The following is a 15,968-nucleotide window of genomic DNA, read 5'->3' on the forward strand; positions in this document are numbered from 1 at the left end:
TGCGTTCCGTCTGTCAAACAAATTCAGTGTTCGCGCTGCCCTCAAGAGGGCGCTCGAGTGCCTAAGGAGAAAAGTTTCAAACATTCAAACACATATTCGATTATCCGTTGCGAGCGTTGCCTCGCTTCTTAAAGTGTTTTTCTTTTCATTTTCGGTTGGTTTGAGGTCCCATAAACAGTCTTTAGTAGAAACCGAATTTTGAATTTGAATTTTCTTTTGGTTCCATTGAATGCGAAGGTTTTTTGGGAAAATACTACGAAATAAGTATTGACTAACGTGCTTCTGGGTATACAATGTTTCTGGGTTTTTCTCCAGGTGCATATACCAACATATCTGACGGTTTTCCAACTCGTGAGCAGACCACATACCCTTTTTCCCGCAGACCATTTTCTGTGTTTAATGCACATTCTCGTAGAGATTGTCCCGGCGCCGATGGCACCTTTTACAATCAATAGTTGACATAGTGAGCGAAACGACGAATGTGTTGAAAGCTATTCCTAAAACGATTCCTTTCGAACTGTGTGCTGTAACCGATTTCAAGCCTGCTCAATGATTTCAAATTCAAGGCGTCCACAAGACCAAAATTGGCGCCCAATCATTCAGAATTGGGAGAAGCAGTTAATGAAATCAATGCTGTGGATAAAAATGTCACTGTAAAGATGTTGGCTGCAGATTTATACAAGTAAAAACACTATTTGAAGCGACCGAAAGGACGCTCGTGTAAAACGTTCAAAAGACATGGTTGAAGCAGCCGAAAAGGATAACAACTTTGTGAATTCAATCAACGAGGAATATTATTAAGAAGTATTGAAACGATTATGGCAAAAAATTTTACGACTACGATCTGAATACACAGTGGATAAGCAAATGATTTTGTTACACGATAATGAACTTCCTCACAAGACCATCCCAGATAAGTACCCAAGGAGCCACGATCTGTCGAATCGTCGGCGCACCGACGACACGGACACCAAAACGGACACTAGTCGTCGTTAGAGTGTCCCTTTTGCCGACGATACGGACTATAGTCGTCGTTAATGTGACGAAATCAGTCCGGTCGTCGGCAAAAGGACACTCTAACGACGATAAGAGTCCGTATCGTCAGCAGAAAGGACACTTCAAAGCTGACCGTTATAACAACGCTTATTTTATGGCGAATAAACTGACAGATTCGATTTGTTTGTTTACATTAGAACGGTGCACCGGTGTGTATGTGTGTTATGTGTGTTTGCCAAACATTTTACGCAGTTGGCTTCGACGGCGGGTCAGTGTAGTTCGTTTCGTTTATTTCGTTGGTTGTTCCGTGTTATGGGTCAAACTAATCGTTTAAATAATTCTAGTTTTGTGCACCGATTGATGTCTTGTTCTATTTCAGCTCCGTACTTGGTCCATCGACAAATAGTAAAAACGTCGTCAAGCGTACCCGGCCGAACCCCGCTGCCGCCAGATACATACACAGCGACTGTACCCGACGGCATAAATGAATGGTGTATTGCCATTCATTTGGTTTTGGAACGAGCATTTGGTGTGCGGCGATATGTTTCGAATCAGTTCAAACATTATAAAGGTAAGTAAGGTGTAAAGAAATGTATTTAGTGAAATGAGCATCCTTTTCGTTGCAGGTTAGACGAGTGCTGGATGACTTGGAATTGAATGAGAACGATGTGCGCAGCAACTGCCAGGGAATCCAGCCAACCAACTGGACAAAGAGGTATGACAAGAAAAGTGATATGCGTGGCGAGGGTGTTGCAGACATTCCTACACCAAAGCAACTGTACGGTCATGCGTGAGATAATCTATCAATCAGTAGTTCGGTTCAGTGGATTGTGAATCAGTGGATCAGTGGTAATGTTGCAGCTCACTGTGTGGGCCCTTTGCTGTGAGGTCGTTAGCGACGAAGAGGACCTGTTTTGAGCACTGATAGTGGGTTAACGCCAAAACGCGGTGTTCGTAACCCGTGACAAATACCCAAAAAAAAATGCTGCCAGCAAGCAATTATAGTTTGTTTAATCTGGTTTTTTTAGCGACACTCGTCGTTTGTGGGCCACATGGATTCACTGATCGTCAAACGTAACATTAAACTGAAATGGCCAACCGTAAAATGGTTTTCGTTTGATGTTCCAATTCCCCGTTGTAGCGCTAATGTTTATTGTAACTTGCTAATGTTTATTTACTTTATGTTTCGTTTTAGAACACAAGCTTGTCATGGTGGGACTGGACAACGCCGACAAGACGACCATTCTGTACCAGTTTGTGATGAACGAGGTGGTTCACACGACCGATCGGATCGAACGTGGAAGAGGTACGCACGCATTTTACCAGATGACCAGTGGCCACTTCGTAACGTGCACCACGCAGCTGTCAAAAGTTCATAGTCTTAACTGGTTGTTTGTTCTTTTAACGCGCCTCGCAGATCGTGTGGAAGAATATCCACTTTTTGGTGTTTGTAACCAATAGATTGTAATGCAATGCGTGCGTAGTAATAGTTAGTAATATTGTGAACCCGGCGATTGTGCGTTCGTCGCTGGGTAACGAACTAAGTTTGTACTTTTAAAATAAATAAATAAATAATTACATAATGAAAAATAATTTTACTGGTTTGCTATAATAATTTTGAATATTAGGCATGCGCTATAATTTCCAACAAAGCTTTGCCATAAAATGCCATAAAATGGGCCATTTTGACATGTGACGAAAATGAGTCCATTTTGGTGTCGAAAATGAGTCCACTGACGCTGTTTCGGACTGTCCAAAGGACTGTCCATTGGACACTCTTCGAGTGTCCAATGGACACAAAAACGGACACAAAAACGGACATAGTTGCTCCTTGGGTAGTTTTTGAACAAAAAATCAATTTGTCTCATTGACCACTCTCCGTATCAACCTGATCTGTCACCATGTGACCATTCCACCATTTCCTATTCTCTAAGCTCAAACTGGCCATGAAAGGGTCCTTTTCTAACGACATCCCAGCGATTCAAGCGGCTGTAACACGGTCGCTTCAGGATATTCAGTACTCAGGATTTAAATGAAAATAACTCCCGAACCAAAATCTAATTTGTTTTATTAAAGTTATGGAGGCCGTTTCAAAATTTAAAATGTATTATTTTTATTATTAAATTAAAAACAAAAGTTATTAAAAAGATATACTGCGTACGTTTCAAAATGAAATTGTATGTTTGCACTTATTCAAAATAAACACGGACTGAAGTTGATTCGAAAAATGGTGGTTCTTCCAAATGCCATCATCCAGTAAAAACGTCAATCCCAGTTTTTATGAATAAGTTGTCTATAACTAGGACTAGAAAAAATGTGGCGAATTTATTGCCACTTTCCTTGCACCGTACGATCGTTTCGCAGAAACGGTCAATTTTTTTGCGGCACACCCGCAACACCGTCCTTTTTATTGTTCAGTTCATTTGAGCAGTGTTTAGTTTTCTTTGGTTTAGCATTAAAATGGCCGTTGACGATTGATTGGAGCCGGTGGTCGCCATTCCGTGGCACAAAGCCGGTCCCCGGTGGAGCCGTGCACTGGGACCACTATGGGGTATTGAAGGGTGAGGTGCGGCTCGTGCGAGCCACCCTCAGGCCGGTTCACGACCGTCACGGCTATGATCGGCCGGAACTGCCGATCGTCGCTGATGTCCCGTGTCGACGAGTGGTACTTTGGCAGTGATATGGTATCGCGCGCAATGCACGGTCGATGGCTTTGGGCTTTGTGTGTCGTTGTCCTTGGACTAGTGCCCCGCACTTTGTACAACCGCCAGGGACGCCTCCAGTGAGCCAGTCGATGCTGGCCTACCGGCCGTTCAAACGGACTACGGACGCAAAGGATGAGCAGGACGATCGTCACGAGGCAGCCAAGCATCACCAGCGACCCGATGGTGAGGTATTGCCTCACGGGAGACGTCGTCGACGGCGGTCCACTGTCCAGGGAACCGCCAACTCCCAGATGCTCACAGAATGGTGGGTCGTAACCGGGTTGACAGTGGCAGTGTCCCTCGCTGTTGCACACACCACGACCGTGGCAATCGTGTGGGCAAATGGCCGCCCCCAGGCCCCAGGCATTTAGTCGTTCAATGCTTTCGCAGCGCTGCCGGTAGCACATCCGATCCTGACCGCATGGTGCCCCATCCGGGACGAAGGCTGGATGCTGGGCGTGTCCATCACCCAGATCGACGTACGCCGAGTGACAGTAGAGCCTCCGGAACGTCTCGTTACCCTTTGCCACGCTGTGCCACGTTTCACCATTGAACAGACCCATATCCAGCTCCTCGCCCTGGCGATGGTGGTGACAGAAGAGCAGTCCACACTGTACGTCGGCCGCGTCACATTTTCGGAACCGCTCGGCTGGGCGACCTTCGTACCCGCAGTTGGCGTACTTCGTACCCTTGGTGTTCTCCTCGTAGCACGCCTCACTTGCCGCGAGCCCCGACGGTCCCCACAGTGTCCGACATTGGTCCGTTCGCGTCCGGCAGTGACCCGCGATACAATGTGCCGCTCCACCAGCGCACACTTCCGTATCCCGCCGATGGACATCCGGTGGACAGTATTCGGACTCGCCCGTGCAGTATTCGGGAAGATCACATTCTCCCCCCGAAGACCGGCAAACGGTGGCCCCCTCACGCACCTGACACGTCGCCAGATCGCAGCACTCGCCCGTTGCACATTCGGCTCCCGGGCGAAGTCGGCAGGTCGACGCATCGCAACAGGGATTCTCACATGCCTCCTCCAGCCCACAGTCGCACTCTTCGCCGGGCTCCACGAACCCATTGCCGCAGCTTTCCATTGCCAGGCGCATCGGTCGGTTCGTCAGGCAGTGATGCAGTCCGCGTCGGAAGGCTCCCGCCAGCTGTACCGTGCTGCAGTTACTCCAGTGCTTCAGTCTCAGACCCGTGACCGTGCTGGTCATGATGCACTTCCGATCCGGACAGGAGCAGTCCCCGTCTTCGTCGTGCTCCATCGTGAAGCTGTGGCCCATCTCGTGCGCCACCGTGTTCGCCTGCACCGCCACGTCTTCCGTATGCACGCGCACGATCGCGCCCGAGCTCTGGTCGGAGCACATCCCGGCGACTTTCGCTTTTCCTATCACATTATCCCGAAACTCGATCGCCGTTAGCAGCTGCGCATGGTCGTGCGGGTACTCGTGAAGCAGTGTTCGTGACCGGTACACTAGAAAGCTGTTCAGTGTCTCCTCTGCGCGCGGAGAAACAGTGATCGCGTCCTTGTCCCGCCACATGATCACGTCGGTGAGGGCGATGAAGATGTTTAGCGGATTGTAGAGCTGTTGAAGATAGAATTATTGGTCTACAGGACTACGAATTCTTGTTCGACTATTGTGGTTCTCTTGGAGACTTCGGAGGCTTACCATATTGATGTGATTGACGATATTCGTACAGTAGTCGTAGACCTTCCACGCATCGCTGCCCAGCTTTTGGTACAGTGTCCGATCGACGACTAGTAGCAGCTCCACGTACCGCGAGTGACGGTTAGCCTGGTAAGGGCCTTTGATGGTCGTCAACTGGTTTCGTTTCACTCTCCGGCTAGTCCGACTAGGCCAGTCTGCTTCCTTCAGTCTGGGCGAAGCAATGGTGAACAGTGAGTGCAAAACAGTGACACACATTGACGTGTACGGTGTTACCTATGAACGAAGTGCAGTCCAGCGGAGGCATCGTACTCGAGCCGGAATATTCCGTCCTTTCGGTGGAAGGTTCCGCGGATGTGCCCATCACAGACGATCAGCCCGGTTTGGTCGTGACGGTAGTGTTGACAGCCGCTGGTCGACTCCTCATGGCTTCCACCAGGTTTTCGCGTGAGCTGTAGGACGGTGACCTTGCCGTCAAGATTGTAGGTCAGTGTTGCGGTGCCCTCCTTGCTCGCTGGCATCAGGATAGGGTATATCGGATTGCTTTCGTGAGCTTCGTGTGTGGACCTATGAATGTTGTCCGTCGCTGAATCGCATGACGACGTGGAGAAAAAGAAAAGAGAGAAATAAAGAGAAAGAGAGAGGAAGACAAAGTAGAAAATTTAAACAAAATTATGGAAAAGTACCAAGGATTAGTTTCTCCATACGAAGATCCTTCATACTCGCTTGCATCTGATTTTTTTAGCCTTCAGACAGTGTACATTTCTAGTGCTTGATAAAGCTACGTTTGAAGTAACAAGTTCTTCGCATCCTCATAAGCTTCACGGTTGGTTAGCCTTTGTTGGTCGTTGACATGGCCTTGGAAGCCTTGGAGCAAGCACGCTCAAATCATAATCAGAATTATGACCATCTACCGGTACTATCGGAGACCGGGACCGGAGAGGAAATAAAGACTATTCCTGTGAGTTTACCGATGGCATCCTAACCTTTGGAGCCTTTCAAAGGTTTCGAAGTGTTTTGTAACCGCGTAAGCGAAGCCTTTTTCAAGCAGCCATGCCCTTTATATGCCGTTACTTTTATTCTCACAGGAATGAAACTGTCTTTGAGAACCTTCTTACCCCTTCCCCCCCTTTCAACTTCTCTCCCGTCTACCCTTTTCATTCCTGTTTAATGTGTAGATTTACTTTAAATGGTTATTTTGTTTAGCTCCTTGGTTAGATTAACGTGGTTTCGGTTCATGTTTTCTTTGCTTTTCGACTCGCTATCTGGTCTGATGGTACGGTTTAGATATCGTCTAGCGGTCTAGTCGCTGGCACCGACGTATCAAACACAAGCAGAAAACTGAAGACAAGCCACTGAAGAAAGTACATGCACTGGCAACACCGGGGAACAATATACCCCTATCGAACTCCATCATCTAAAATTAGCTACTGGCTTCTAGGAACTTCCAGTATTGCAAATAAAAACATCCACATTCACCGATCTGCTGCAGAAAGCAAAACAACGGTGGCAAACCAAACCAGACAACAACAATAATACAACATCAGCCGTTATGCCCAATACACCATCAACATCTTACAGACGAGCCAGCCCGGGATAAGGCTATTCCGCAGTGGAGGAAATGCCAAATGTATCTTAATTTAATCTTGCTAAGTTAGATTCAGTTGGCTATAACGTAAATTTAATAAATACGGTACAGTCCGTTACTTAAAAAAAAGGTTTGAAGTTATACCGTGACTGTAGCTAGATATGATGCTACATGTTCAATGAATGGTCAGGATCTCTAGAGTCCTTTTAGTGAATCGGAAATGCTGACAAGATGCATTTCAATTAGATTCGATTCACTGTATGCTGTGAAATCAATCGCCACAAAAGACCGACACATTGATTGACGCTCCCAATGACAGGATCTTTTCTTGTGCCACCCATTCGATTGTATATTCAATTTGCCCGCCTTGAGGGGCGCCCACTTTGCGTTGACCTTCTAGTTCCTAGCCCAGTAGTACCGTTCACATGAGCTCCCTTGACAACAGCTTTGTGACTAAGAAAGAGATCGAAAGCCGATGGCAGCACGCAATGTCGACGCCAAAGGAACAATAAACCGTGGACAGAAAAAGGGTAAAGGTATTGGCACACGATTCTTTGTTGTCTATATCTGCACGGATCTTGCCGAAGAGGATGCGTCCGTACCCAGAGCGAGCGCCTTCCCGTGCCTGGCGAGCTTTGCGCTGGATTTTATTTCAATTCGATTGCATAGACGAAGCGTACACTCATTACACTAAATTCTCATGCACCCTGTCTAATGGACGATCTCGCTCTCTCTCCTTAGACACTGTGTGCATTACGAGCCATGAGGCGAGATAGTCACCCCCGGAGTGAGCTATGCTGATGATGTCAAAGAATTTCACTCAACCGTTCTACCACTTTCCATTTCATGGCGGGTCCAACCCGTACGGCCCCCTTCGAGCTACCCCCGAGCGGAGCAAGATAATTTCAAAATAACGGACTTCACAACCCCTTCGTTCTCTACTCGACGACGGGGGAGAGCGAAGCGAGTACTACAACAGCTCGCTTGCTGCTCTAGATTGCCATGGAAACCGGAGAGTGCGTCGTTCTGAGGCTGTGTGAATTTCGTTCTTTTTTCCGTTTGGCCCACCCAGCAGACGCTATAAAATCAGCTGTTCGTTCGGTAAAGGAGAAAAAGAGTCAAGGAAAATAGAGAGCGAGGGCGAAGAGCACGACGACGGCCACCCACACACAGAGAGACAGACCCGTGGTGACTCTGCGTAGTGGACGAGAAATGAGTACAAGCCATTGAGCGTAAACAAACCCGTAATCGGCTGGCCCGCCTGGCGTGGCTGCTGGGTGGATGCATCGGGTGCACAATGGCAAGGAACGAAGAGCATTTATGAATGCAATCCGATTGATTGGCGGAGGGAGCATACCGCTCGCGATTATGCTCGACGGGGACGCGAGCGGACCACATGGCCATAGCATGGATTCACGTGATTTGTCTCAATTTTTTCGCCTTTTTCCCCATTAAAGTCGTTAGGTCCTAAGTGAAGTGCATTTGCGAAGGGTGCAATGGGGCGGCTCCATCGCTGTGGATGCGATCAGTTTTTTAATGCTGCCGAGCTGTGAGATTTGTTTCCATTGCTTTGGTTTGGTTTATAGTTTTAGATTTTAAATTTTGTTGGTTTGAAACAGTTAATTTCAAACATAAAAACAGTCGACTGCATTGAAACTGTGATTAACTACCATATTTTAGTACGAGCGATGTCGAAATGAATGTGTAAATAAGAAAACAAAAGTTTCATAAACCAGATTCGGTTTAGGCGACATAGCACTTTAATGTTCTGAAGTCGTATAGAAACGAGAAATAGTGTTTGAGTAAGGTTCCATTAGTTTGTGAAAACTCATAAAGTGATTAAAGTAATTTAGATATTTCGCTATTTCGTGATCAGAGTTCCGCCCAACTCACGCACGTGAATCCCGCCTACGAAATGCTAAATCATGACAAAGGCAAATACACCCCAAAACCTTTGAATCTAAACAAAAAATGGATTGAAAAGAACTCGGTCCGATTTAAAACGTTTAAAGGATAACTCAGTGGCCCAAAATCTGCAACTCATTGCATGTGTTTGTTGAATCAATGTGTCTGGCGGTGGCCCCACCCACGTGGCATGTCGGCACGACAACAGGTGCCAACCCGTCCCGGGGGCACCGCGTGTCTAATGTCCTGAAAGAGCACCCAAGTGGGTTTTGTTTTTATATCTACAGTTGCAATGGCCAAAAACAAGTCGCGAAATCACTGCTCCGGGCTCCGGGGTTTGTAGCACGTGGACGCATCCTTGCATAGTAACACGGTCTCACGTGCGCAACGTGCGCCCCCAACAGACTGTGAGCATTGGCAGCCGTGGAGCGCTGGTGCCATGGTGTGGCTTTCGAACTTCGAAAATAAAACCTGCCAGCCAAATGAGTGGTCCGCGTCGGCGAGTGTTTTTAGTGATCCCCTTCTACCATCGCCGACCCAGGAGGCCAGGCGGCAAACGCCGGAATGCACCGGGCGCCTGGATGCGTTTGAGTGAAGTTTTCAGGATCGACACAATAACTGGCAACTTTGGCGGGCAGCTAGACACGTGCGTTTCTCGGTGACCGGTGGATGGAAAAATGTGTCAATGTCGATGGCAGACTGGCAGCGATGGCGCTGGACGAAAACTTTGCGTCCGTGGCCCGAGAACCTAGAATGAGCCACAGCTGAGTGTGATGGCCGAGGAGAAAGGGTTTCTGAAAAATTATCATTAATTGAATATTTCAAGGAATCTGTTGGCTGCTCGCTCAAATGTTCAAACACGTTCACCGATTATGAATTGCACTTTGGCATGATTAACGCTAAGTGGGCCTGCCGCGGCACGGTTTCTAAGTGGGGGTTTAAATTTAGACGCTCAAAGTTGGGTACAACATTACTGTTGAAGAAGCATTTTCTCTCATCTCCACCGACGTACGGAAACCCCTTGGAGGCGTGGCCGTGGTCGGTCGGCAAAACGACCAGCCAGCATTACTCATCGGGACAATCCCAACGGCGGCCAGAAACGCAATTCAGAGGAGAAAGAAAACTATATTAAGCAGCGCCAATATTTCCTTTGCCCCCGCCTTGCGCACCATAAACGATGCCGGAAGCCGGTGCGGTGGCGGCACATGACCGGAAGTTCCGATCCGCAAACTGGGAGCGCAAGAAACGTGCCGTACCGCCGTGCCGTGCGCCGTGCGACACTCTCGTCCGACGAAGATCGTTGACACTTTGTGCTCATTTTATCAACTGGCGGTTTACTGGCGAACGAGGAAATGATCTTGTTGTTCGGCCTGTTCCTGTAATTTGCTGTTTGCTTTGTCGTAAAGAGTAAGACGTAAAATCGAACCGGCGCCGGAGAGTTGCCGGCCCCGATTCGCAAACAATCGGGTGAATATTTTAAGGCAGAGAATAAGGAGTAAAAAATTAGCAACAATTCGGACAAACGGGATAAAGGTAATATACTCCTCAACTGTATTTAAAGTAATCGTTTCTTATCTTCATTAGAAATACATCTAGAAATATTGCTCAAGCAAGAACAGCAACTGCTATAGACTATGACGAGACGTGGTGCACCACAATACTTAAAAGAACAGAAGTTATTGTGGCATGATCAAACTATGCAAGAATTTTAAATTTGTAGAGCAATACAAGAGTGTTTAGCAAACATATTGATAGAAGCATATCCAACGTTTTCTTAAAGGTTAATTTAAAAAAAAATGGAAAGATAATGGAAAGAAGTAAACAGCGGGCACATAAGTCAATCTTGTATGGTTGATTGGAGCGATGCGAGATTGCAATAGTTCCTACCCAAACCAGTTACCCGAATTCGTGTAATTAGACCTTAGCTTAATAGACCAAAACATCGTATCATCGTGAGCTCCCAGAAATGGGACGGACCACTTTATCGCAAGCGGAAGCCGCAGCCGACACAGTGACACTATAAAAACAACATCTTACTAGAGGGCGGAAAAAAACCGACTGTCGTGGGTCCGTTGGTCCGGTCGGATGCTTACCATGTTGTGATAACGGATTTCCTCTGTCGATCCGGGCCTGACGAGGCTGTGCCAAGTGCTGATGCAGTTCACCGTTTTTTAATCCTTCCGAGGGGCCGACCAGCAGCAGGAGTAACAGCGGTAGTAGTGGATGGATCGCGGTGGCCACCGGCGGGGACCGGCCCGACAGCGCACCACCGAGTCGTGTCGCCATCAACAACACTCACTGCCGCTGAAACCGGGTCGAGGTCACTTTTTCGATCATCCGTGTGATGTCGAGCGGCTCGATCTGGATGTGCGTGTGTGTTGAGAACCGCCACCGCACACCTTTCGGCCTTTTCCTAATTTGTGACTCGGTAATTGGGATGTTGTTGTAATGCTTGGTGGACCCACGGGTGGGGGGACACTTTCACGGGCGTCACCCAAGCGTCCTACCCAACAGATTCACTTCACGCGACCGTGGCGTGCACCGGCAAGAACCCCGCGGACCTAGATTGCGGACCGCAGATCGATCCGGCCGGGTTTTGGGCCAAAAGCAGGTCCGCTTCGCCGACCCACGACACACACGCTACGCGCTGACCGCGATTCTTTTAATAAACCGTCACGTCGCCGCACACACCTGAATGTTGTTACGGGTTTCGCGTTGCCCGAAAGATGCGCCAGAGGCCGCTTCTACTTCGTGGCGGAATCCTTGCAAGGGTCCTTGGGGGTTTCACGAAAACTTCACAACGTGACTTGTCGCGGCCCACACACGTACGCGCTGGAACGGGTCACACGGGTTGACGACTAGCTCGCCAGGCAGTTGCCAGATGACTGAGCTGCGTCGTCGCTGGATATCGGAGACTACGGCACCGCGGCCGGTTCGCGATGCTCTTATACCGTGAGCTTCTCTCGTTCTTTGTCCCTTTCGGGGGCTGGCCGATGTGACTTTGCTCTTCGGTTACTCGCAGAAAACGGGGGTTACTTTGTGCACTACGACCCGAGCCGAGACGGGTTGAACTCTTCGAAGGGCCAAGAAAAAGGGTTAGATTCTGAAAACTATGCGGCGCCGCCATATCCGTGTCTCAATGTTCGTGTAGGCCAGTCGGCCGGTACCCCAGAGGCAACACCCGGCCAACGCACAGCATAAAACACGGCCACACGGAGACCATTAGCGAGCTGGCGAGATGCCGGTGCCAACGGGCCAGCAAAAGGATCAACAGTTAGTAGAGTAGCGGCCCGCTGAGCGTGTGAATGAACGGCGTTCTTCGCCATCGCCGCGAAACACGTTGTACTGCCTGTTTTTTTAAACAACCCAAACTTGTTCGCACACATCTGTCTTGTCTTGGGCCCCGCAGGTCATTCGCCAAACGCGGCTTGCGGAGGCATCTGAACATGACCAAAAGAAAACGACACCGGATGCTGCTGTGCGGGCCACCGCAGCGATCGTCGTGCGGTTACATGATGCTGCTACCCTTTGCTTTCCTTCTACGGGCTTGTTACAGTCAGCACGCATGATCACTCTCGGGCCGCTGGGAAACCCTTCACGGATGCAGCACGGAACACGCTCACCGCACAACGCGACTTAGAAGTTGACAAGGCAATATTTATTGTGTTAAAAAGCCCACGATTTGTGCTCTACGCCGTTCTCTGATTCACATGAAATTGCATTTGGTGATTCATTAATTGCGGACCACATGGTATCGGGCAGAATGGAAAAATTACCAAGTACACAGTGCAGCAGTGCAACAGCATACATGTGGATGACTGTAAACAAAATGGATAGCGTTAACTGTAATGATGATTTCTGGCTTTATGTATGGCAAAACTCTTGGTTACAGTCTTTTCATGTCTTGCGTGATGAAAAAGATCACCATAAAAAGTCAACGATGACTTGCAGCAAATTTTGCACATGTTTCCAATCTTTAATTTGGCTAGTTTTTTCACCAGTTTTGCAACAATACCAAAAATAAGTTACAAATAAAAAGATGATTCCAAAAATACAATTTAAGCCTTTATTCAATACGTATTCAAGTAGTTTGCGGGTGATTTTCATAATAATACACTCAAACTGAAAAGAGATGGCAATCTAGTTTTTCTTCTCAACTTCCTTGTTAGGTTTGTGTTGCCTCGTTTAGTTTGGTTATTTTGATAAAGTTTAGTATTTTTCCGATTTTTGGATGAGTGGTTGTTCGATACTATATGAGATCTTGAGTTTTGTTCTTATTTTCTCAAACTTGCGTTATTTTATATCTTTACTTTTCTCTATTCTTGCCAAATACTCACTTTCATAGTAAAGTTTATGTCTTTAATGGAGGTGTTCGGTTGTAGTGTAGACGAATAATATCTTTAAAGAATAATTTATTATTTTTAATCTTTATTTTCCCATAGATGCTTCATCAGTAACAAAGACGATATTATGATTCAAAAGATGTAAAGCGATGCTTCTTTAGCAGAAGACCTTTGGCCGGAAGCGTTAGTGTCGTACTTGTACAGCAATAAAGGAAATGAGGACTTGAATGCAAAACACTTATGTTCAGTAGCCAACGGCTGGAGTGGGTTTGATTTTTTCTTTTAGCAACACACTTTAACGCTGTCTGGCAGACGTGGCTAGGTAATAAAAGCGCCCTCGGGTGCAGCAGTCAATAAACCTACCAGGGCTGAGCTAGCATGGGCAGCATAGCGTGCCAAATTCGCCCGAAACGTGGCATGTGAAGGCACCGTCCGTTAAGCCAGACAACCCCCGAATCTGCCGAGCAGGAAGTGCAGTGCAAAGATGCAATCAATCGCCAATCCAACCACACCTTCCATGCAGCGCCTCAGATCCTATGTCCGCGGCGGTGTGTCGTAAGGCAAGGCATGGGTTCACCGAGGTGGTTGTCTGGACTGGTTCAAACGCCGACTCTCCACACTGGGCCGGTTGTTGGCTTCCTAACCTTGACGGGAACCTGTGTGCGTCCTGCCCGACTGTCGGACGGACGTGTGAGTAACTGTTCGGCATGTCTACACATCCGACCCGTCGGGGGGAGGAGGTTCTTTGTTCGATTTCCGGTTCCAACGTGGCGCGCCAAGTTCTTCGTGTCGGTCCGTCGGCAGAAACCCATTTTCGGTACGTGGACTTGCGCACCCTGGCAGGATGAGGTGAGTATCCTTTTTTCGGGTCTCTGTCAGGAGGTTACGCCTTGCGCTAGGATAGGTCAGTTCCAATGGTTCTTTGTCCCGCAGTGTTACAGCTCGTCCAACAGGCTGACTCGGCGGGAGCCATGGCCAGGAGAATGGCCAGTGGAAGTACATTGTTTGATTCATTTGTCGTAAAGTGCTGAAAACCTCGTTTTATTAACGTAATTCGCCTGGACAGAACACCCAACGACCTAATCCGATACATTACCTCCCTGCCGGAAGGTGAAGGACCTTCCGATTGTGAGGGATCCTTTGACCGGCATTTCGAAAAGTGTACGACAAGGTCTTGAAGCCTGCATCTGCATCATAAAGAATAAGTTCTTTAATTGCTTTCACAAGCTGCAAGTTGTAGTTCGGATGTAGACATAATAATAGTTTTTAAGATATCACTAAAAAGTTGAATGAACGATTTTAAGTCCCAACTGCCCTTTTTCTGTTGAAATTACCGATTTTCTTTAAAACTCCTCTTTATTTTTACTAAAGTAATGTTTGTGAGGTTTCGTTTTCATATTTTTAAATAGCACGTTGTAGAACGTTGTCAAGCTCTATATGCAACCACAAATTACGTACAAAATGTAAACTTTATCAGTTCGTATAGTAGCAAAAGTAACACAGAAGGTATGCTACGGACATGTCATCAAAGGACTTGTGTTATTCCTTTTTTAATTACAACCAATTTATCAAATCTAATCAAGAAAGGATTCACATTTTCAATTGTTTAAACGAACCGTTAGCACTACGTTGTTTCGCTCGTTTTGTTTATTCAAAGTGTATCAGGTTAATAACTACCACGCTAAACGAAATCTAACATTTTCGGCTTAATTTTGTCTACTATCTAATAATTACTAGAAAATCCTTAAACAAAACCATTGCAAATAGTTTGTGTGGTTGAAGTCCCAAAAAGCATTGGAACCATACCGATTTTGGTGTCAAAAATGAGCTTTACCAACCAGACAGATATGACTAAATAAATACTACTTTGGCCAAAAAATAACTCGAATTGGCTCAAAAGCTGTTTATTTATTCTTCTAAATTTATTTTATTACCCTCAAAGTAGTCGGTTCAGTTCCGTTTCTATCTCTTCTATAGATTCAAAACGGAGTCATGGAGCGGCCCCTTGAGTTTAGATAGATAGAGTTTAGAATAGCCAGAAGTCACAAGGTGTTAAGTCAGGCGACTGCGGTGGTTACGGAATGATGTTGGTCGAGTTTGGGGAGAAATGATGACGAAATGATCCCAAAAATACGATGCATCACGTTTTCAAGATCAAAATTCTCGTCACTTTTTGGCCACCGTGTTATTACTACTCATTTACAAAGTGCATTAACTCTACGCCTATATGGGAACATTCAAATGTTAGTATTCGTAGGATATTTAGTACCTACTAGTCCAAAACCGACAACATCTTCAAGTATCAATTTACGTGTGAGAATATAAACAAATGTAAGCAGTTCTTTCGATGTGGCCGAATCAATCGAATAAAGTAGAGAGAGGGCAGACCAATGAGCCTGTACAAGTCGGACGGAATTGTTACTGTACTTTCGTACACTATTTACTTCCCTTGCGATCCCATGTCATCAAAGTGTAGACCCAACACTAACGGAACCAATGCTTGTACGGTAAAGACTAGAAAAGGCTGGTTTATTCATCACTAACCGGCCTGCGGTGCGCTGGCGTACTTATCGTCTAAAAATTGCTTCTCTAAAACAGTCTAATCGTGTGGCTACTTCCGCCCGACGGATTGTCATCGCGTCCAAGGCAGATCTTAGTAAGTACCTTCCCGTTCGCACACTCGGTGCAATACTGTCGATTACGATGTGCGGATGGATTCTGATCCACCCACAGAACCCAAAAGCTCTACCCCGTCGTAACGAGATCG

General features: G+C 46.9%; 1 protein-coding gene and 1 long non-coding RNA gene across 3 annotated transcripts; one reads left to right on the forward strand and one right to left on the reverse strand.

Annotated features, from left to right (window-relative positions):
* Positions 1-1,174: 1,174 nt before the first annotated feature.
* On the forward strand, positions 1,175-2,250 carry LOC128274173 (uncharacterized). Of its 2 annotated transcripts, XR_008269292.1 has the most exons (4): positions 1,175-1,264; positions 1,376-1,567; positions 1,623-1,711; positions 2,192-2,250. It is a non-coding gene; the product is annotated as an uncharacterized LOC128274173 (long non-coding RNA). The 2 variants fall into 2 exon arrangements; XR_008269291.1 differs by lacking the exon at positions 1,175-1,264 and having other exon boundaries at positions 1,275-1,567.
* A 1,091-nt stretch (positions 2,251-3,341) lies between these two features.
* Positions 3,342-6,085, reverse strand: LOC128270371 (disintegrin and metalloproteinase domain-containing protein 12-like). Its single transcript, XM_053007770.1, has 4 exons — positions 6,052-6,085; positions 5,642-5,951; positions 5,369-5,576; positions 3,342-5,284 (listed from the first exon to the last, which is right to left on the reverse strand). Exons 1-4 carry the CDS (start codon positions 6,083-6,085, stop codon positions 3,452-3,454), a joined length of 2,385 nt encoding a protein of 794 aa, XP_052863730.1. The 3' UTR covers positions 3,342-3,451.
* Positions 6,086-15,968: the final 9,883 nt, after the last annotated feature.

This window comes from Anopheles cruzii, chromosome 3 (assembly GCF_943734635.1).
Source record: "Anopheles cruzii chromosome 3, idAnoCruzAS_RS32_06, whole genome shotgun sequence".
NCBI lineage: Eukaryota > Metazoa > Arthropoda > Insecta > Diptera > Culicidae > Anopheles > Anopheles cruzii.

Excerpts from the sequence above, each read along its gene's own strand:
- LOC128270371 (XM_053007770.1), bottom strand. The coding sequence starts at position 6,085 with ATGAAGGATCTTCGTATGGAGAAACTAATCCTTG. Across the intron at positions 5,577-5,641 it reads GGACTGCACTTCGTTCATAG|ACTGAAGGAAGCAGACTGGC; the intron begins GTAACACCGTAC and ends TGCTTCGCCCAG. Across the intron at positions 5,285-5,368 it reads TCGTCAATCACATCAATATG|CTCTACAATCCGCTAAACAT; the intron begins GTAAGCCTCCGA and ends TATCTTCAACAG.